The 21898-nt window shown below is 31.5% G+C and overlaps 2 protein-coding genes and 1 pseudogene across 3 annotated transcripts; all 3 read left to right on the plus strand.

Annotated features, from left to right (window-relative positions):
* The first annotated feature begins 5961 nt into the window (after positions 1–5961).
* Positions 5962–10359, plus strand: LOC11415893 (nucleobase-ascorbate transporter 2). Its single transcript, XM_003629737.4, has 13 exons — positions 5962–6270; positions 6359–6456; positions 7343–7519; positions 7662–7762; positions 7880–7955; positions 8067–8126; positions 8370–8554; positions 8654–8750; positions 8867–9012; positions 9092–9183; positions 9287–9364; positions 9458–9618; positions 9875–10359. Exons 1-13 carry the CDS (start codon positions 6180–6182, stop codon positions 10085–10087), a joined length of 1575 nt encoding a protein of 524 aa, XP_003629785.1. The 5' UTR covers positions 5962–6179; the 3' UTR covers positions 10088–10359.
* On the plus strand, positions 10108–15668 carry LOC25501797 (nucleobase-ascorbate transporter 2-like; annotated as a pseudogene).
* Positions 15669–18645: 2977 nt separating this feature from the next.
* LOC11415862 (uncharacterized) lies at positions 18646–21811 on the plus strand. Of its 2 annotated transcripts, none has more exons than XM_003629741.4 (3): positions 18646–18873; positions 19103–19865; positions 21178–21811. In XM_003629741.4, the coding sequence occupies exons 2-3, from the start codon at positions 19153–19155 to the stop codon at positions 21395–21397; spliced, it is 933 nt and encodes a 310-aa protein (XP_003629789.1). In that variant the 5' UTR covers positions 18646–18873; positions 19103–19152; the 3' UTR covers positions 21398–21811. The 2 variants fall into 2 exon arrangements, with proteins under 2 accessions (XP_003629789.1, XP_024629654.1); XM_024773886.2 differs by having other exon boundaries at positions 18647–18873; positions 19117–19865.
* Positions 21812–21898: the final 87 nt, after the last annotated feature.

The raw sequence follows: 21898 nt of genomic DNA on the forward strand, positions 1-21898 counted from the left end.
AATTTCCGATTTTTTTTTTTACAAATCAGAAATATTTTGAAGGGGCGGATTCGAATGAAAAAGAGGTAAATTTGCCATTTTTAATTGGCCAAAAGTGTAATAGTTTTTTTTTGTCAAGTAGCCTTGTGACTAGAGCTTCAGCTCATACATTTAAATGTGTAGAAGTGGGGTGTCTAATGTTCGAACTCGAGATCCCTGCATATATAATATGCAATATCCTTATCAAATAAAGATGTATGATTATTTTGATTTGTGACATACTAATATAAGTTGTTTTGAATAAAATTTTGAAATAATGTTTATTATGATTCTCCATTTATTTAATTGATATTTTAATTATGTTAAGAGTTCTTAGTCTTTATATGTAACTGCTTTTTATGTTTCTTTGTCTCTAATCCTAACATAAATTGGATCACATACTTGTACTTTGAGACACACAATGACTATACAAATATTTCAATATGTCTACTAGAGTTTGTAAGATCTTGAAAAAAACATGCTCATCTAGCCATTAAACTACGGTGAACAAGTTTTACGAGTAAACCTTGATCCTGCAAACTATCATTATCTCCGCTAATTCGTTCATAAACTATAAACATATAATAAGTAACTAATAAGTTATTATTAATTCATCAAATTTGTAACCCAACATGAATTGGAAAGAATGAGAGATAGTGTATGCAACCAAATTTACTTTTATTCAAATTTTACCAGCAAACACAAACAGATGTGAAAAAGCAGTAGTCCACTTACATGGAATCCTTTCCTTTTGCTTTGCGGTTTCTAAAAATGAAAAGTAAGTGATGACATGGAAATAAGTGGCTTTGCCTATTTTCTTGTTTTTGTAGGGAGCACATGTCAAAATCATGTATTATCTTTTACTCCACGTATTAGTTCAAAAGACAAGCAAATTTTTGAAGGTCAAAATTCATACTTCCTCCAATAAAAATGTATGCAGTTTTAATTTAAAAACATGCATAAACATTGGTTCAAATCGATTTCATCGGATTAAATTTTGGTAATTTGTTAATATAAGCTATTGGAGGGGATTTGGTTCAAATAGATTTCCCTTGAATCATAAACTATTAGAGAAATACTAGGGTCACATCCTCTAACACACTCCTCCAACACATTCTATTTTATGTTTATATTTAAGATCGGAGAGAGGATTTGATTCAAATAGATTTCATCGGATTAAACTTTTGTTCATATATAATACTATTTATTTTAATTTTCTTTCACTATTTTTTATTTGACAAAAATTTTCTTGCACTAATTTTTATAGCTCTATTTATTTATTTTGATTTTCGTAGATTAGTTTTCTTACATAACTTTGGTATTATATTTAAGGATATTTTTTTAATGATCTTATAATTAAAGATAAAGGGAGTATATTATTACTTGAGTCGCTTAGCTATTTGGTCAATAGCTATCTGGTTGATGTGTATGCATGGGTAAACATTTGTTGCGGGAGGGAATACCTTGATTTAAAAAAAAAAATTGATATATCATTTGATCGTATTTAAAGTGCACAACATGTGTCCTCATGAGCATAATTCAATTGGTACGGACAATGCATAATATACATAAGGTCTACGGTTCGAACATTAGCCACCAAAAAAAAAAGTGCAAAACATGTTTCATAACATTCTTCAAATACATCCTAGTTAGTCAGCATCTACAGCAACTCCACAAATCTAGTCATTCTTTGATCAACTTCCTTTTTTTTGTCTAGACCCATCATAAGTGAAAGTGGGAAACCCATTTTTTTGTTATCAACGATTTTGTTTATTGCACATATATGCCACCACTAGATTCCTCGGATTGACTAACTAATGATTCCTGGTTGTTAATGGAATATACGTAGGAATTGTGCCTTTAGAGATAACTTAGGAGTATCACTTTGCTTCTTTTTCTTAGTCCCTTAAAGAAGGGTTGCTATACTTTTTCCAGATTTCACTTTTCATTTTCAAAATCTGACACATATTAATGCATTATAATTGTGCATTATAGTTGCTGGGATATGATGTCTAGCTTCCTTAATGTTCCTAAAATTAGCTTTATCTCTTCAAGCACATATTAAGGCATTATAATTGTGCCCTAGCTTTCTTAAGCTAGATTGATTAGTCATATATATTCTTCTCGTGGTGTTAAAGATGTTCCTTAAACAAATCGAAAACACTTACCGTAATGTCTTCTCGTGGTTAAAGATGTTCCTTAAACAAAGCAAAAACACTTAACATGATGTCTAAAGATAGGAGATTGAGTTGGATCTTCAAACTTCGACGATGATATAATATCTTTTAAATGAGTATTTTGAAACAATTTCAAATCAAAATATTTATATTTTGTAAAAGTCAGGTCTAAATGGAAGAACATCTATACCCAAAATAATAACAATTTATATGTTTTTCAATTTTCCTCGACCCCGAGTCTTTATTTTATCCTTTCAAATAATAGATGATAAAAGAAGTAAATATGTTCAAACATTTTTTTGGTTTCTTTTATTTGGAGCAATATTTATTTATTTGATGTTCAAACTTTCTTGTGTTTGTTTGCATTCGCATGCGGGCTACCAATAATCAAAACATGCGTGCTAGCAATTTCTTATAAGATTTTTTGATGATTTGTTTATTCATATTTTTAACATTATTAATTCCTTGGTAAAAAAAGATTATTAATTTCAAAATTATTGTCGAAATTATTAATTTATAAAAATTATTGTCGAATTTTTTCGTTTTTTAAGGATTTGTCAAAACATGATATTATAAAATTGTTTATATATATATACATACAGTGGTGGATCTTGACTTATTTTCTTGGGGGTGCCGAACTATTATGGAATATATATTAAAATGATTCAAGTATTAGTAAAACGTGTTAAGGGTTCTGGTGGTTAGATTTGCTTTAAATGGGTGTGGATGTTGTGGGTTTGAGTCCTATTAGGAATGTTTTTTTTGATAAAAATTATAAAATATAAAAAATATATATGGAAACACACTAACGATGGATCAAACACACGACCTCTGGATTGTAAAAGCACCCCCTAACCACTGTAACAACTGGAAATTCTATAATTTGATATGCATAATACTATATATAAAGGAAACTTGGGGGGTACCATGACTCCCATGGGTCTCCAAGTAGATCCGCCACTGTATATATATATATATATATATATATATATATATATATATATATATATATATATATATATATATATTCCATAATTTTAAATGCAATCTACCTTAACTAGTTTTAGGTTAATGAAATGTTGCAGGAAGAAGAAACCTTCCGACATGAACTAAGAGGAGTTGGTCCATCCGAAATGATTAATATCTCACAATGTGACGAATCAAGATTTAAATTAATAGTAAAAGATCCATATTTGTATTACCAAAAAAAAAAGATACATATTTGTATTTAATGTGCACTATCCAACCATATCCAAAATAAGACAACCTTGCATGAAGGGAATATATGTAGAAAAAAAATCAACATGATATAAGTATAACAGTGAGGGTTGAAGTTTGAATTGCAAACACCCTACTTATTTATTAAAAAAAGATTAATTTTTAGCATAGACTACTAAAAAAATATATATAACCATTTTTTTCTTTTAATGTTTGAGTGGCTTGGCCACTTGTTCAACAGTTTCTAGTAAAATCATGATAAGGACAAACATGGTGGAAATATGTATATACTAAATTTGAAAATTAACCATGAAAAATGAGGGACATTGATTCAGGTGCATTAATTTCTAAATAATAATGCACCCGTGGAATACATAGAACTAGTACTATTTTTAATGAATGGAGATACTACTATCTGAGACTGAGCTCCAGTATCAATGCTGCTTTGTCTTGGCGTCTGATAGAGAGACGTTGGAGATTGGTATTCTGTTCCTTCACACGTTGGAACCAAGTCATAATATCACCTTTTTCTTTTCTTTATTACTTGTCCCAAACTAACTGTGAAATTTAAAAAGCTTCTGCATAAGAAAATGACCCAACACTTGAAAAAATAAAGAACAACTATATAAAAAGGTGATAGATTCTTTTCTTTCTTTTTTAAGAAGACAAGCTTATGTAGTTTCTGGTTATACAAACCGTTATAATATGAACATTACACTACTTATTTTGATTGCCATGCTATAAATATGGAGCTTTCGTTTTTGTTTAACAATGACTAATTTTTGTCGTCAAATCTGTACACAACCGCCGTTAAAACATGCGTCTTTGTACATCGCTCTTTGTAGTTAGTGACCATACGAACATGAAGCATGACTTGAGTGTATCATTGTCTAGTTATACCAAGTTTTGACTAAGTTTGATGTCTTCAAGACCTACATATTCTTTAGTAGATTCAAGAAAGAATCGACTAACCTTTATTCGGCTGCAATATTGTTCGTCTAACCTTTCATCGATTAAGGGAAAACTCGTCTTTCTATAAATCGCTCTATTTGTCAATTTTGGCTATGAGAATAATTATTTTTAGTTGTAAACAACTTTTACATTTTTTTTATCACTGCGTTATCTCACCTCAAATGAAAACACTGTAGCTTGGAATTGTATCGAGTACAATGTTAACATGTGATGTCACAATCATGTATCCAAATAACATCATTCATTTTTTTTGTTTGTTTGTGTGAATAATGTATCCTCTGCACAAAACTGTAAGAAACTAATCATCTGAGCTAGGTGGGACCGCAATGGATGACAAAACTCTTTCCCACGAGTTTTAATATTGATCCACTCACATGACCGAATTCGAATTCATAACATCTTGTTAAGGTGAAAGAGGTGTGTTATCGTCTCATCCAAGTGATCTTGGGTTAACACTCTTTATTAACATAAGAATGATATTTGTAAACAATTTTTTGTACAATTTTCGGGATAACAATTTCTTCCATCTTCTTTTGGAACAAAAACAATAAAGAGATAGAAATGGAGAGAGAGTAGAAACACAACATGAGTATAAGAGAGAAAATTGTCACAAATGTTGGCATAAAAGAATTGTGCAATTATCATTTCTTTTATTAGTATACAAAAGACCTTATACAACAATTATTTTATTTAAAAAAAAAAAATGACGTCCTTAAGACCATCCAAAATGATAGTATCTAACTCCATAAACATCAATACCTAGGTATTCTTTTTTTAAAAAAAGGTACTCCCATTGTGGACAAAAGATGACAAATACTTGATAGAAATAACGTCTCAAATAAATATCATCTATATCTGCGGGTGACCCTCATTTTAAAGATTAAAATTTTGAAATATAATGATATAAAATTATTGATAGATGACTAATGTGTTTTGTTTAAAAAATTTGTCTGAAGCGGTGGGTTGAAGAAATTGACTGCTTATTAAATACTACTATTAAAAAATTATAAAGAAATAATGTGTACACATGTGATCATTTAAGTATCTAAATATGAGTTTCTCCATTGTTGATGTTTTAAGAAAGTGTATAAGACTCTCAATAAAAAAAAAAAAAAAAAAAAAAAAAAAAAAAAGATAGTGTATAAGACACTTTATAGTTTTCTTCTCTTATTTTTCTCATTTTACTCTCTTAAAACACATTAAAGTTTTCACCAAAGAAAAAGAACACATTAAAGTGAGAAACTTTGTCCGCCTTAAAAGTAGAAATCCATTTTCATACCCTCAATATTACGTTCCTACAAACTTATATTTCACCTCTCTTTTTACCTTCAAAGCAAAGTCAATATTCAACAAGTATCATTAATAACCTTAGGTCAATATCACACTTTAGAACTAGTTCCATCACCAAAAAAGGTAGCCATGTTTAATGGAATGAAACCCAAGCAACGGTAACATTTGAGTTTCAGTTTTTTTGGCACTTCCTTAAGGGGCATTCATGGAATTTTCAAAAGTTAACGGAACCTTTCACATTAGTTTATAATACTATATAATAATAATAATAATACAATACTGTAACTTTACTATTTTAATATCATCATTTCTAACTCAAAAGCACACATAAAAAGAGAAGTTCTAACACAAGAGAACTAAGTGTCACAGTAGTGGGAAGAAACAAAGTACGTTTTCTCTTGCTCAATTCTCACCCCACTAATCTCTCAAAAACACAATATTTCTTCAAGGAAGTTGATTTGGAAGGTAAAACAATAATCATAAGTTGCAAAGTGGGAAGTGATTATGGCAGCTATAAAGCCAGAAGATATAAGTCATTCACCAATGGATCAACTTCAGGGTTTAGAGTATTGTATAGATTCAAATCCATCTTGGGGTATGTTTGCATGCATATATAGCTTCAATCTTTATTGTGAATGATTCTGTTATGTGAATGATATGTTTGTGTTTTGAATTGTTAACAGTGGAGACAATACTACTTGGTTTTCAACATTATATTTTGGCATTAGGAACTGCAGTTATGATTCCTTCATTTCTTGTTCCTTCAATGGGTGGAAATGATGTAAGCCATTTCCTAACTTCAATTCTTTTAACTACTACAATTGATTGATTGATGAAAATGAAATTATTTGATGTACTCTATGCAAATCTCTACTTAGGAAATTTTTCTTATTTCCCTTTTATTGTGTTTGGATCAATATTTTTACAATCGGACCGAACGAGTCGAACGAACCAGTCAGTTCAACTGGTTGAATTGGAAACTGGGGTATGTTTAACATTAACATGTTGTTACGGTAACCTACTAGTTTGTCTATTGGTTTAATCATGGTGGTATAACATTCTAGTTGAATCAGGTACAATAGTGGTTGATCAGTTTTAATTATCTGTCTCAAATTAAGTGTTTCTCTAATATCTGAAGAAGTAATTAATAATGTTGATTTTAATGTTAAAATGTGTTTCATTTACCAAAACACCCTTATTAGTTATACTAGTAGTTAGTAACATAATTATATGATTGAAATATAATAAATAAGACTATATTAGTGAAAACCAATAATAAATGTTGTATTGACATTATAAAATAGACAAATTATTTGCGACAAAGAAAACTAGTAGCAAGGAGGACACTTCAAATGAGACCAAGAGAGTATTGTTGTGTCTCAAATACCAATAACTATAAATAGTTAAGTATATGATTGAAAAAAGAAAATAATTTGATCAAATGCAACAAAATTTATTGTGAGTAGCTACTTTGATTTGATTTTGATTGATGATACTGGTGAATTGTTTTTTATAAGATGCAAAAGGTAAAGTTTCTTATTTTCTTTTTATCATGTTTGGACTTTTTTTTTTGTCTTGTGTACTGGAATTTGATGGCAGTGAAATGAATTTGCCTCAAACTTACCAAGATAGAGGATTGATATTGCATTATTGGCTTATTGTTGCAGGATGATAAAGTAAGGGTGGTACAAACTCTACTTTTTGTTGAAGGAATTAATACACTTTTGCAAACACTGTTTGGAACCCGGTTACCAACAGTGATAGGAGGATCATATGCATTCATGGTCCCCATTGTATCCATTATTCGTGACCCTTCTTTTGCAATGATAGATGACCCACAATTGGTTTGTACATTTCTCTAATCTCTCTTTCATAGATATTGTACTGAATTAATTTACAAAATGACATTCATATTTGCTTTAACATGTTTGAATTTCACTTATTATAGTTTAAGCTAATGCCTCTTCCATGTTGGTGTATCTCCAGAGGTTTCTTAGCACAATGAGAGCAGTTCAAGGTGCACTAATTGTAGGATCCAGCATACAAATTATTTTGGGATTTAGTCAAATATGGGCTATTTGTTCTAGGTAAGCCTTATTTTTATGTGAAATGCATATATACTTTTGTAAGTCAAAGAGTGAAGATTATATAAATCTATATAGTATCAAATATCAAATAATGTATGTCCTTTTCCTTTAATGCAGATTTTTCAGCCCACTTGGAATGGTTCCAGTAATTACATTAGTTGGTTTTGGATTATTTGACAGAGGTTTCCCTATGGTATGTATTGTACAACACTGAAACCACGTGACTTGTACTTGTATTCAGAATATCTAAATATATATTTTTATTGGATCATATTGCTCAACATGCTGTTCTGTCCTTTCTCAGGTGGGGACTTGTGTTGAAATTGGAATTCCCATGCTAATCTTGTTTGTAGTCTTCTCTCAGGTATATGTCAAATAATTGGATTACAAAGTTTATGTTTAAATTAGCTTGTGGAATGTGGCATTGTAAAATTTGTTTTGTCAATCAAATATAGAAAATTATGAAGCTTGATGATTTTGAAAGCCTAGTGTTTAGCAAGAAAGGAGGAAATTGTATTTTAATTGTTTCACCTGTTTCTGTTCAATTTGTTACACCTGAATAGGTTTGAATGAATGACCTTAATGTATTATGATGTGTTGTGTGTAGTACTTGAAAAATTTTCAGACAAGACAAGTACCGATACTAGAGAGATTTGCTCTTCTCATAACAACCACGGTCATATGGGCATATGCACATCTATTGACAGCGAGTGGAGCATACAAACACCGGCCGGATGTAACTCAACATAGTTGTAGGACAGACAGGGCTAATCTCATTTCTTCTGCTCCTTGGTTGGTAACAATAGCATCGTTGTTGAATATTTGCATATCAATGTAGCAAAGAAAATATTGAGCTATATTGGCATTGACTCTTGAAACATGTCGGTGCAGGATAAAGATTCCATACCCTCTTGAGTGGGGTGCTCCTACATTTGATGCTGGCCACTCTTTTGGAATGATGGCTGCTGTTTTAGTCTCATTAGTTGAGGTAATTTCAACTTCATAAAATGACTATCATTGAGAAATTATACCGGTATGCTTATGTAACACACAAACTCGTTTACATTTTCGACTAACACTTATCGCCGTTTATTATTTTGACAGTCAACTGGAGCATTCAAAGCTGCATCGCGTCTAGCAAGTGCCACACCACCGCCTGCTCATGTCCTGAGCCGTGGTATCGGTTGGCAGGGAATTGGAATTTTGCTGAATGGCCTTTTCGGAACACTAACCGGTTCAACAGTTTCTGTGTGCGTGCTATTCTTATTATCGTTCATATAGTTTTCATTTTTTGAGGGACAGAGATTGATTCTTTTAGTATCATGACAGGGAGAATGTAGGGCTTCTAGGAAGCAACCGTGTTGGCAGCCGAAGGGTTATTCAAGTTTCTGCTGGATTTATGATATTCTTCGCAATGTTAGGTGAGTGGCAAACTATAGGATGATATAAATGTGTAAATTAATTAGTTCTGATTCGAATTTCATAGTTTCACTTTAAAGTTCATAACTTGGTTCCTTGTTTCAGGTAAATTTGGAGCTTTATTTGCATCAATACCATTCCCTATTTTTGCTGCTATATACTGTGTTTTGTTTGGTCTTGTAGGTAAGTACAACTAAACCTTTGTATTTACTTTAGCATCTATCGGCTTTCTTCACTGTATGTATGGTCTAATGTTAATTGTTATATTTTTTTCAGCTTCTGTAGGGCTATCATTTTTGCAATTCACCAACATGAATTCAATGAGGAACCTCTTTATCACTGGTGTTGCCCTTTTCTTAGGCTTGTCTATTCCTGAATATTTCAGAGAATACACTATCAGGGCCCTTCATGGTCCTGCTCATACCAAAGCTGGATGGGTGAGTTTCTTGTTTTATTTATACTGCTTCAGCTTCACTGTCATATCTCGTCTCAGGGGATAGAATGCGGGAAAAAGAAGTGTGAACTTTCAACACGTGTCATTACTCATTAAGAGAAGAATTTCTTGAAGAATAAATAAGTAGATTATGTTACATGCAAGTTGCAACTGAGCTTTCCAATGATCCAATATTTTTCTTAACATATGGTAAATAACTTTTATTGATGAAAATATATGTTTTTCCTTTGATTTTGCAGTTCAATGACTTCCTGAATACCATCTTCTATTCTTCACCAACTGTTGCATTGATTATTGCTGTGTTCTTGGACAATACTCTTGACTATAAGGACAGTGCCAAAGATAGAGGAATGCCATGGTGGGCTAAGTTTAGAACATTTAAAGCTGATAGCAGAAATGAAGAGTTCTACTCCCTACCTTTCAATCTCAACCGCTTCTTTCCTCCATCATAGAAAATTCTAACATAAGAGAGATGGTAGAGTTAGAGGAAAAGCTTGTATTATATGATGATCGGTTTGAGAGTGAATTTGATTATTTTCATGTAATAATAGAACAAAAGGTCATTTTGTTCTTTTACTTTCAAACATATTTATTATTCTTTTTATTCATTTTTAACACTTTTAGTGGTTTTATTTAGTTTTCCAAATTCATTGTCCACCCAATTGCTGCATTGGAAAGGTTCAATATATGTTTATGGTGAATGAGCAAACACTGAGAATTTTTATTTGGGTTTGGAATGGTATAAATTTTTATTTATTTATTGATGTAGAACTTTAAATGTGTCAAGTCGATTCCAAAGTGGTATATACAAACATTTAATAAAAATCATGGATTTTAATTGCATACTCAAATTTAAACAATAATGTGAATGTCTAGCCATGTTTAAAATGATCAACTATAAATCAAATTTGAACAATAATATGGATGGTCATTCAAGTAAAGTCGAGAAAAACATTTAACGTGACTCTTAAATAACTTCATTTTGAACTCATTGTATCCATATGAATTAAAATTTGATTTTCCACTATTATAAACAAATAAACATGGCTAGACATTCAAAAGTATTGCTAAGAGCTAATCTTTTGATGGTTCCAACCACGTTCTATAGATCAGAACGATTGGTGTTTAATAAACCAAAAGGAATACTAACACTTCAAAGCTTGAATTAAAAAAAAAAAAAAAAAAAAATGATTCGCCATCAACATCATCAACAATTACAATTCATCGATTTCAGAAGGTGGTTGAACATCCATAAACAACGAGCGATATATAAACTTGAGAATACTCTCAAATAAAAATTAATAATAAAAATCAAAGACAAAAGAATAATACCATGAGATGAAGAGAAATCCTGACACAATAAATTTGAAGGGTCCTCCTGCTTTGAATGTCTTGGCAGCACAGTGACAAGAGCAGGTGCATGGATGTTTTTCTTCACTCTTAGGTTCCTTCTTCTGAATCTGAGCCATCATATATTCAAAAGGAAAACTGCAAGCTGCTGCAAAAAGTAGAGATACACTAAATGCACCTGAAAAAGAAATTCAATTAAGTGTTGATATGAATTCTATAAGCTTATCAAATATCTAGAATCACAACTTGGAATACAAATAAATTGAAACAAAAAGCACAGGACAAAGTTCAAGAGACAGATTGAAAGAGCACTAATAGGAACACAAGCACACAATAAAAGGTGAATACCAACAGCATCCTTAAAGAAGTCAACACTTGGGCGATAAGATGCTGTCAGTCATTACCATCCAGCTTGCTATGTTAACGACAGTATGTTGCCAAAGTGGTAGATCCACTCCAACATCAGGCACAATCACATTAATTGTCCAGTTTCTAAAAAACATTAAAACCTGATAAAAGAAATTGCAGCATAAGGTAATTGAAGTGAATCCATATCCAATAGTAATTAATGAATAATGTCATTTTGACCACTCACATCAAAGTTGCAAGTAGAGCAGCGAGAAATGCATATAGCTAGTAGACCCTGCAATGCATGAAGTGATTCACTTTAGATTCATTGACTCATAGTTCATTAAGTAAGTAGAAATGCAATTGAAATTATGAAAAAACATAACGAAGATAGGAACCGAAATGCAGAGCGATTAAGAGAGTAAATCAAATATGTAAAATTTTTAATACATATTTTTTTTTATTAGTAAGATGTATTCCATTATTCTATAATTTTTTTGTTTTGATTTTTTAAAATAATACTTATTAATTTAATTTAATCTATATTTTTACTATTATGCATGTTTCAAACATGGTCGATTATTTTCATTTGACAATGTTAATTTTTAATATATTTTATGTTATATTTTGCATTAAATATATTAGTTTCCAATGCATGTGTAATATTGATATTAATATAATGTTTTACAATTCTATTTTTGATATTCATAAACCAATTCAAATTAAACTTCATTAAAATTAGATAAGATCATATTTTTTTAAAGTGTCATTGAAACATAATTTTATATTGAATCGGATGATTTTTAGACTCAAAGTTCGTCTAAAACGAACTACAGCCAAACTCTAGAGAATACCCCTTAGAAATAAAACCAATAAATATGTGTTTTTAAAAGGATTAAGATGCCAACATTTGTGTGTGTTTGTTTAAAGAAAAAACTAAACTAGTTGTAGGACATGTTAAAAAATTTACAAGATAATTCCTAATGAAAAAGGAAATTCAAACGGCATGGTCCTTAGTATGTATGTTCTTATGATAATTGTTATATTTTTTTCAGCTTCTGTAGGGCTATCATTTTTGCCCTTTTCTTAGGCTTGTCTATTCCTGAATATTTCAGAGAATACACTATCAAGGCCATTCATGGTCCTGCTCATACCAAAGCTGGATGAGTGAGTATCTTGTTTTATATTGCTTCACTATCAAATATTTTGTCTCATGTTTTTCCACGGATCAAGGGATAAAAAGCGCGAAACCGAAGTGTGAAAAACTTTCCTATGATGGAGCTTGATATACAATATTTTTCTTAACTAAGTTTTATTGATAAAAACATATGTTTTTCCTTTGATTTTGCAGTTCAATGACTTCCTGAATACCATCTTCTATTCTTCACCAACTGTTGCATTGATTATTGCTGTGTTCTTGGACAATACTCTTGACTATAAGGACAGTGCCAAATATAGAGGAATGACATGGCTAAGTTTAGTGCTGCTCTCTTTATTTTTCATAAACTTTGATGTGAGACGTTTATTCACACTTTTGGTTTTCTTTTTTCGACGTAGGACTTCCATTTATTCACTACTTTTTCTGTTCCAAAATATAAGCAAAAATGAGTCAACATAAGTTGATGTAATTAGTACAAATTTTGAGCCCAATACATTAACTTTTGTTGACCTATTTTTGCTTATATTTTAGGACGGATGAAGTACTCTGTACCTTCAATGGTATTGACATATTATGACAATGGGAATGTGAACATTTTAATTGGCCATAATCCAACTCATGGTGTGGAATCTCAAGCAAGACATGACAAGTATATTTACTATACACGACTTGTTAGAATACAACTTCAATTCTTCAACCGTATCTGCCAAATGCTTATAGGCATTTAAATGGATTCTAAAGAATCATCGTAAATATAAATGATTAATATTACTAGGTCTTGCTAACTAGTGTCTTCACAGTAATGGTTAAGGAATCTACAAATAGAAATTTTGTTTTGAAAATGTAAGATGTTACTTTTAATTAAATAATGATTGCACAACTTTTTCATAAAAACTTACTTGTTTTGGATGCTTAACCAATACCCTTTGGCACCGGTTAACATTCTCCATATTCTATAAAATAGACAAAGGCTAAAAGTGAGAGGCTCAAAGTCATGTTTCAAATATCATCAATTATTTTCATTTAGGAATGTTAAATTTTTAACACATTTTATATTATATTTTACGGTAAATGTATTATTTTTCCGTATATATATGTAATATTAATATTAATAGAATTTTTCACAATTATTACAAATCTATTTTTCATTAACAAATTCCACCTCCCACTTGCGGAAACTCCATCTAAAACATGTATAGATTTGTCCACCGAAATTGACATCAGAGGAAATCGAATAGATTTGTCTATCGAAATGGAATCAAATGGATTAGGATCTTATAATATAAGGGTCTTGTTAACAAACGCCCGCCCCCAGGCACTCCTTAAGCATTTATATTTAATAATTATTTTTTTAAAAAGTCAATTATTACAATTTCCAATGCATTCAATACAGAACTTTTCATTAAAAACTTATTATTTAAAATGCTTAAAAAATACATGAGACACTCGTTAACATTTCGCTTGTAATAAATTTTAACTTGTTTTAACAATAAAGCAGGAATAGTAATGTATACTAACACAGTAACACATTCCTCCTGCTTTTCACTGGATTTAAATAATTTCAGTTCAAATTGAAACCTATTGAACATATAATAATTTAAACTGCACCGGCGTTCAAATATATAGCTAAATCCTCCTCTATCTATTCTCCAGAAATTTCGATGTGGGACTTCTTCCCTCGGCTATTTTTCAAAGTTTATGCATCTTTGGTTTTCTTTTTAATGTGCGACCTCCTTTTATTCACTACTCTGTATATTCAATGGAATTCATTGACACGACTTGTTAATATACTACTTCAAGTCTTCAACCATATATATGAAAGTTTTATGCAGTACTTGAAAAATTTCAGACAAGACAAGTACCGATACTAGCGTGATTCACACTACTCATAATAACCACGGTGGTAAGGGCATATGCACATAACTCTTAACAGCAAGTGGAGCATACAAACACGGGCCAGAATTAACTCAACATAATTGCAGAAGAGACAGGGCTAACCTCATTTCTTCTGCTCATTGGTTGGTACCAATAGCATATTTTGGTTGGTACCAATAGCATATTTGTGATTCAATATTTGATTTGTGGCATAGTTGAATATTTGCATTTTATTATGTATCAATCTAGCAAACAAAATGTTGAGCTATTGGCATTGACTCTTTAACATGTTGCAGGATAAAGATTCCATAGTCCATACCCTCTTGAATGGGGTGCTTCTACATTTGATGCTGGTCATTCTTTTGGAATGATTGCTGCTGTTTTAGTCTCATTAATTGAAGTATTTTCAAATACGCAAAAATGATTGTCATATTAGTGATGCATTTCCTTTATCATTTGAAAAATAACACTGGTATGTTTAAATAACATACAAACCTGATTTATTAGTTAAACAAACACTTTTTTGACAGTCAACTGGAGCATTCAAAGCCGCGTGGTATCTAGCAAGTGCCACACCACCTTCTGCTCACGTCCTGAGCCGCGATATTGGTTGGCAGGGAATTGGAACTTTGCTGAATGGCCTTTTCAGAACACTAACTGGTTCAACAGTTTCTGTGTACGTGTTATCTTATTATCATTCATATAGTTTTCATTTTTTGAGGGACAGAAATTGATTCTTTTAGTATCAAGACAGAGAGAATGTAGGACTTCTAGGAAGCAACCGTGTTGGCAGCCGAAGGGTTATTCAAGTTTCTGGTGGATTTATGATATTCTTCGCAATGTTAGGTGAGTGGCAAATTATAGGGTGATGAAAATGCGTAAATGAATTAGTTCTGATTCGAATTTCATAATTTCACTTTAAAGTTCATAACTTGGTTCCTTGTTTCAGGTAAATTTGGAGCTTTATTTGCATCAATACCATTCCCTATTTTTGCTGCTATATACTGTGTTTTGTTTGGTCTTGTAGGTAAGAAGTACAACTAACCCTTTGAATTTACTTCAGCATCTATTGGCTATCTTCACTGTATGGTCTTATGATAATTGTTATATTTTTTTCGGCTTCTGTATGGCTTTCATTTTTGAAATTCACCAACAAGAATTCAATGAGGGGCCTCTTTATTACTGGTGTTGCCCTTTTCTTAGGCTTGTCTATTCCTGAACATTTCAGAGAGTACACTATTAGGGCCCTTCATGGCCCTGCTCATACCAAAGCTGGATGGGTGAGTTTTGTTGTTTTATAAATCATATGTATCAACGTTAGGCTCCATTTCTATATTAATTTCAATCATTTGAAAAATAATCTTTGTTCATGTTAAGAGTTCCACATCGACGAAATAAGATTTGTAAACATGTTTAAAAGTGATGGACATTTATCTCTTTGTTCAACTCCTTTAATCTCTTAATTCAAATCAATTGAGCTACTCAATCCCCCTTCAACAAATTTAACTAGTTAGCTCAAATTACACATGTTTCTTAAACCGAAAGCCCCAATGTGATACATTTTTAACCGAGGGATACATCACTTAGCTTGCAGGAACCTTGAACCATTTTCTTATATCAAAAGATGACTCATTGCTCTTGGATGCCTATAATGTTTGGTTGTGCACTTCTTCTATATGAGAGAAGGAGGCTAGAGATCGTGGTGTGGTTTTAGCTGTGAGACTTCACTAGATAGATCTTTGTACGTGAAAGAGATTATATGATTCGGATATAATTATACATTAGTCAATTTAAAACAATAATGTGACCCATAAAATAACTATTTGAATTCGTGGTATCTATAGGAATTTAAAATGGATTTTTAGTAGTATAAACAAACCCATAGCAATTTCTACTCCACGTATTACTTATTTATTTTGTTTTTTTAATCCATCATAACCAACATGTGATTGGTGGGAATTGTAAGAGATTTAGACATCTTAAATAAGTTAACACTAGACAACGGTGGATATATTTTTATTTTTTTTGTCAAATAGTCTCATCTCATGACTCTAAATTTATCTTTCTTTTTTTTTAATGGTATAAATTTACCTTTTAAAAATAAATAAATAAGGTGTTTGAGATTCAAACTCTAACTCGTATATATAATGCATTGTCTCTATTAACCGAGTTAAATGTGACAATTTTATTTTTAGGGAGCCCCTAATATGGACCCTTTTTATCAAGGTCCACCCATGGTCCTTAATAAATGACCGGTTTTAATGGATAAAATCACTTCATTTCCGGTTTACATGGACATTAATATAACACAAAAAAAATAAAAAAATAAAGCAGGACATGCCATTATTCAATGTCTTCGTTTTCTCTCTCCTTCCACCATTGTTTACGCAAGTGCTGCTTCAATTCTTGAATATAAAAATCATCTTTTTTCAACTCAAATGGTCCTTAAATCTTTAATCAAACTTAAGAAAAACCCACCTTTAATTTTCATGGACAACGTATGCAACTGGATGCCCAAAGTCCCAAACCATATCCAACTTTTTCCATTGGCAGAGTTTTATTGAGATCCACTCTTCCATAAATTTTAAACTAAAGTTGCTTAGTTTAAACAACTATTTGTAATTTCCTTTGTGTTGAGGTTAGGCAAATTTAGCATGTTTTTGCAGCTTAGATTTGCTTGTTCTAGAAAATGTCCTCTTTAAAGAGCTCGTGAGTAGAGATTAAAGAGAAATAGTCATCCATGGAGATTAAAGAACAAGTTGCTACTGTTTTTGTAATTTGTAACTTTACGATGTATTCATTTTGCTTTAGTAGAACGAATACATACACCTTAGTAGTTGATGTAAAACCATATTTAGAAACTCGATCCTTGCTATTTCGTAAAACAAGACCTGCAATCATTGATCTTATCCTTACTTGTTAAATAGATTCATCATGAATAAAAGGATAGCACCTTAAGACAATAATTTGGGGCAGTTTTGTCATTTAAAGGTTGTGCTCAATAAACAATTAAATATAAATAATTAAATTAAATGAAAGGAAAATGTATTCACCCACTATAACTAATAATTTATCAAGGACCATGGGTTGACCTTAATAAAAGGGGTCCAGGCTCCCTTATTTTTATAATATTATAAAATAAAAAGTTAAACAAAATATTTAATACAAATAAATTGTTAGCAAAAGTATTGCTAAAAGCTTATCTTTTGATCGTTCTAATCCAACACTAAAAATGGGAGATTGAGAAAATCAAATCGCAGAGTTAGTTACTCATTCTCCTATTGGAATAAATCCATTTTGTTTGACTTGGTAGGTTTTCACACGGATATGTTTTTCTTTGACATAATTAATTCACACGGATATCTTGTTCTTATCTTACCTTCATTGTATATTTTACCTTTCACTTAATGCAATTTGATCCGCAATTATCCATACACATACACTGCCTTTCTCTACGTGGCTTCCTTTTTCAAGTCTTATCACATACCACATATGTTTGAATTGTTTTTAGAATAAAAAGTAAAAGGGAAAAGAAAATATAATTTCATTTTTTGACTGATATTTTATTATAGTCTGTTATAATTAAGTTTTTTTTGACAGATGTTATAATTAAGTTTTTCTTTATTTAAAATGAGATATATCATATAATGTCCATATATAATTCTTTCCTAACCAAAAAGTGGGAAATAAAACATTTAAATGTCTGACACATTTATATATATAAAAAAAAAAACGAAAATCCGCCACAAAACAATCCTCGTTTTATAGTTTTTAAAAATCACGACAACTTTACCACGGCAAATCTGTTGTCATGCGTTTCATGCCACCTAATCTGTTTCACTCAAAGAAAATAACATATTTTTAAGAGGTAAAAAAAAATAAATAAATAACTTCCTTTTTTTTAAGAGAAAGAAAAAAAGAAAATAACAGGCATTAAACCCTAAAATATTTTCCTACATAATCAAGGCTGTTAAACTACAATATCATCAATATAATCCGTTATCATTAATTAAAATTAATACTCACAAATCAATAACTATTCACTTGTCTTTATCTATAATGACAGTAATAATTTCCTCCAGTTGATTAGTTTTTGTCATTTAGCCTTGATTTGTGCAAAAGCATGGAATATATATATCTTGTAATTTTCCTTTTATGATATGATTCTGTATTAAACATTAGCATGCCGTAAAAGTAAAAGGGTTTTATGTAAAAGAATGGAATAAAGACAAACCCTCAAATAATTAATTTCTTATCCTTTGCTTTTATACACTTTCATCAAATAATTCAAATGCACTCAATCTTTTCTTCTATTTTTCTCACCATTTTCTTTCTTACTTTCCTCACCTAACCTTGCCACTCTTTTTCATATACATCAAAATTTATATTTTCACGCATTCTTCCAACAACATCTAGAACAAGCGACAAAGCACAAAACTTTAACTTGTTCTTGTCGGTTTCAAACATACCCAGATGGATTTTTCTTCCTAGAATTTTATATTTGAGGTAATTTCTTGTCTTGGTCATAACCCAATTTTTATTTATGATTTTGTAACAATATTTGAAGATTTTGGCTCAAATTATGAAATGGGTCGTTGAGATTTATGGATTTTTTAACTTTCATTTGATCACATTGTTCATCCCATGTAAATTAGAAATAAAAAGTTTTTTTTTTTGTTTTTGTTTTTTTTTTGTTTTTGAGTTTATCACTGTGGGATGAATGTGTTATTTATAGGAATTTCATTTCAGGTTTGGAATTGAGTGGAAGGAATTGGTACTTGAGTTATGGATCAGGGAACAAGTAAAGGTAGTGGTGAAATGTTGGATCATGTTGATAAAGGGGTTGATAAGAATTTGATTAATTTGGTTGAAGGCGTTGCAACTGATGCAGGAGCTGGACATAGTTTGGGTGTCAGGGTTAGTGTATGCGGTGAAGATCGGAATTCAGAAGAGACGTGCAATGATCTTGTATTGAATGAGGAGTTAGAGGAGAAAGCTTTAGAAGTTAGGAGTCAGAACATTGGTGGTGATCCTGAAAAAATTGACAATGAATTGCATAGTGTTGATCAAGGGACTAGTTATAATTCGCTTAATCGGGAAACACTAGAGACCTGTGTTGTAATAGATTCTTCTGCTCAAGTTGAACGTGTCACTGTCAATGGAGATAATAGAAAATTGGAAGCTAAAACTAATGAATCAGGGCTGCGCAAGTTATCGATAAAAGCACCAAAAGGGGTGTCTGAGACCGATAAAAATTCATGTGTGATTGATATGAACTGTGGCACATGTGAAGGTTTTGGTGAAAATTTGGATGACGAAATGATTTGTAGGATTTGCCATCTGGCCTCTGGGCAACCGTTAGAAGCAACTGCTGTTGGCACTCCAAATATTGCTGATAAAAGTACAGGTTTGATTATGCTTGGTTGTGCATGTAAAGATGAGCTAGGAATCGCACACAGCCATTGCGCTGAGGCATGGTTCAAGATTAAAGGAAACAGGTAACTTTTTCTTTTGTTAATGTCTGTTCATTACTAGTTCTTAGAATAATATTTATTTATTTATGTGTGCATTTGAGTTCTGCAATAATGCTTACAATGTTGACATTGTGTATTTTGAACAATGCTATAGGGACTAAACAGACCTTTAAGTTCTCATTACTTAATAATCCGACTAGGAATGATATCTAGAAAGAAAATAAACCTATTAGCATTGCATTATTTTTTTTATGTATAATCTCTATATATTCTGTAATAATACTTGGTACTCCCTCCGTTTCAAAATGAGCGTCTTTTATGGTTTTTGTACACATATTAAGAAATGCAATATAGTTGTCTAAAGATATAATCCTTTTACTAAACTACCCTTAATAACTATTGGTGTGTTTCCCATAAAAGTAGAACATATTAATTTGAAAATAGTGTACACACCATTAATTAGAGGGCACAATTGTAAAAGCTTGCATTGAAAAGTGAACATGACATTCATTTTGATAAAGAGACACTCATTTTGAAACGGAGAGAGTAGATTTTATCTTTTCTTCTTTGCACAATGACTTGCCTTGTGAAATCTTCAGTTTAGCAGCATACTTATAAATGTAGCATTAGAATGAGAACAAAACAGTTGGATTCCCAGAAACTAACATTTCCCCCTCCCCTCTAACAATGTACTAACTGTTAGCGGCCAACACTCGGTGGGATTTAGTCCCACATCGGGTAGATAGGATACTTGAGAAGAGTTTATAAAGAGAAGGCACTCCTCACCGTACAAGCCGGTTTTGTAAGGATGAGTTAGGCCTCGATATTCGTTACATGGTATCAGAGCCTATCGGGTCCATCGTTGGGCTTTCTGCATCATGCACTCCTCACCATACAAGCCGGTTTTAAAAATTGTAATTTCCGTTGTTGTTTTGTTTCATTTTTTGCACCCTGACTTTCTGAATATCTATTGGTAATGGACTTAATGAAGAGCGAGTTGGGAAAATGCATATCGACTCCCATTGGTGTTCCTTATGAGATGGATGAATTTGGATTAGATATAAGCATGATTAGCAATTGATTATGTTGTTTGTGGACTGCTGTTAAATGACATCCAAATGATGATATGGATTCTTGTTTGGTATCTAACATATGGTTGCATGTATTTTTCATGTTGACGTGTTCGTGGTTGATAAAAAAAAAGCATTATTCTTATCTCCATGATTCTTTGAATCTTCTATTTCTCTGATCATGTGATAAATATGCTTATGCTATATTTTTGGCTGAATAAACCTGAGGTTCCTTAGTTCTGTTAGTATCTTTTCTGATCATACAGGTTGTGCGAAATATGTGGCGAGACTGCCAAAAACGTGTCTGATGTTACTGCTAATGCATTCATGGAAGAATGGTGTGAAAGTGGATTCATCAACAATGATAGTACATCACCCCGTAGGTTGGTTGGATGCTGGCGCGGGCAGCCATTCTGTAACTTCTTGATGGTGTGTCTGGTAATAGCTTTTGTTCTGCCATGGTTCTTTCGTGTGAAGATGTTCTAGCTATGGATTCAAAAACTATCCTGCCTTGTCTATATGATGAATACATTATTGGTTCATGGTACATACTTTTATTTAAAGAGGTGGCATTGCTTAATTAACCATGTGCAAGAAAATTAACAGGCTTGGCAAGTTACGGCCATATTGTTTCCTTATTGAAAAATTCTTTGGATTGGAGTGCTTAATGTGTTCTGAGTATAGATTGATACAATAGGATTACCTTTTCTCTTAGGGATAAGAGAAAAATAAGATATTTTGCTTGTGACACAGGTGTTGTATAGAAACGATGCATAATTTGGTGTAAAACAAGCAAACAGAGAGAATCTTCAAGTTCTTTCTTTTCTCTTTTCAATTTTTTTTTGGTTGACTTGTCAGCTAAAGTTCAAGGAGAATCCAATGTCATATGGTTGTCATCAATGTTAATATTTCCTTCTTTTTATTTTCAAAAATTGCAAATGTTTTAACCCACTCCTGCGTTAGGAAAGTTGGTCCTGTCAGCATTTC

Source organism: Medicago truncatula, chromosome 8, assembly GCF_003473485.1.
Source record: "Medicago truncatula cultivar Jemalong A17 chromosome 8, MtrunA17r5.0-ANR, whole genome shotgun sequence".
NCBI classification, from domain to species: Eukaryota; Viridiplantae; Streptophyta; class Magnoliopsida; order Fabales; family Fabaceae; genus Medicago; species Medicago truncatula.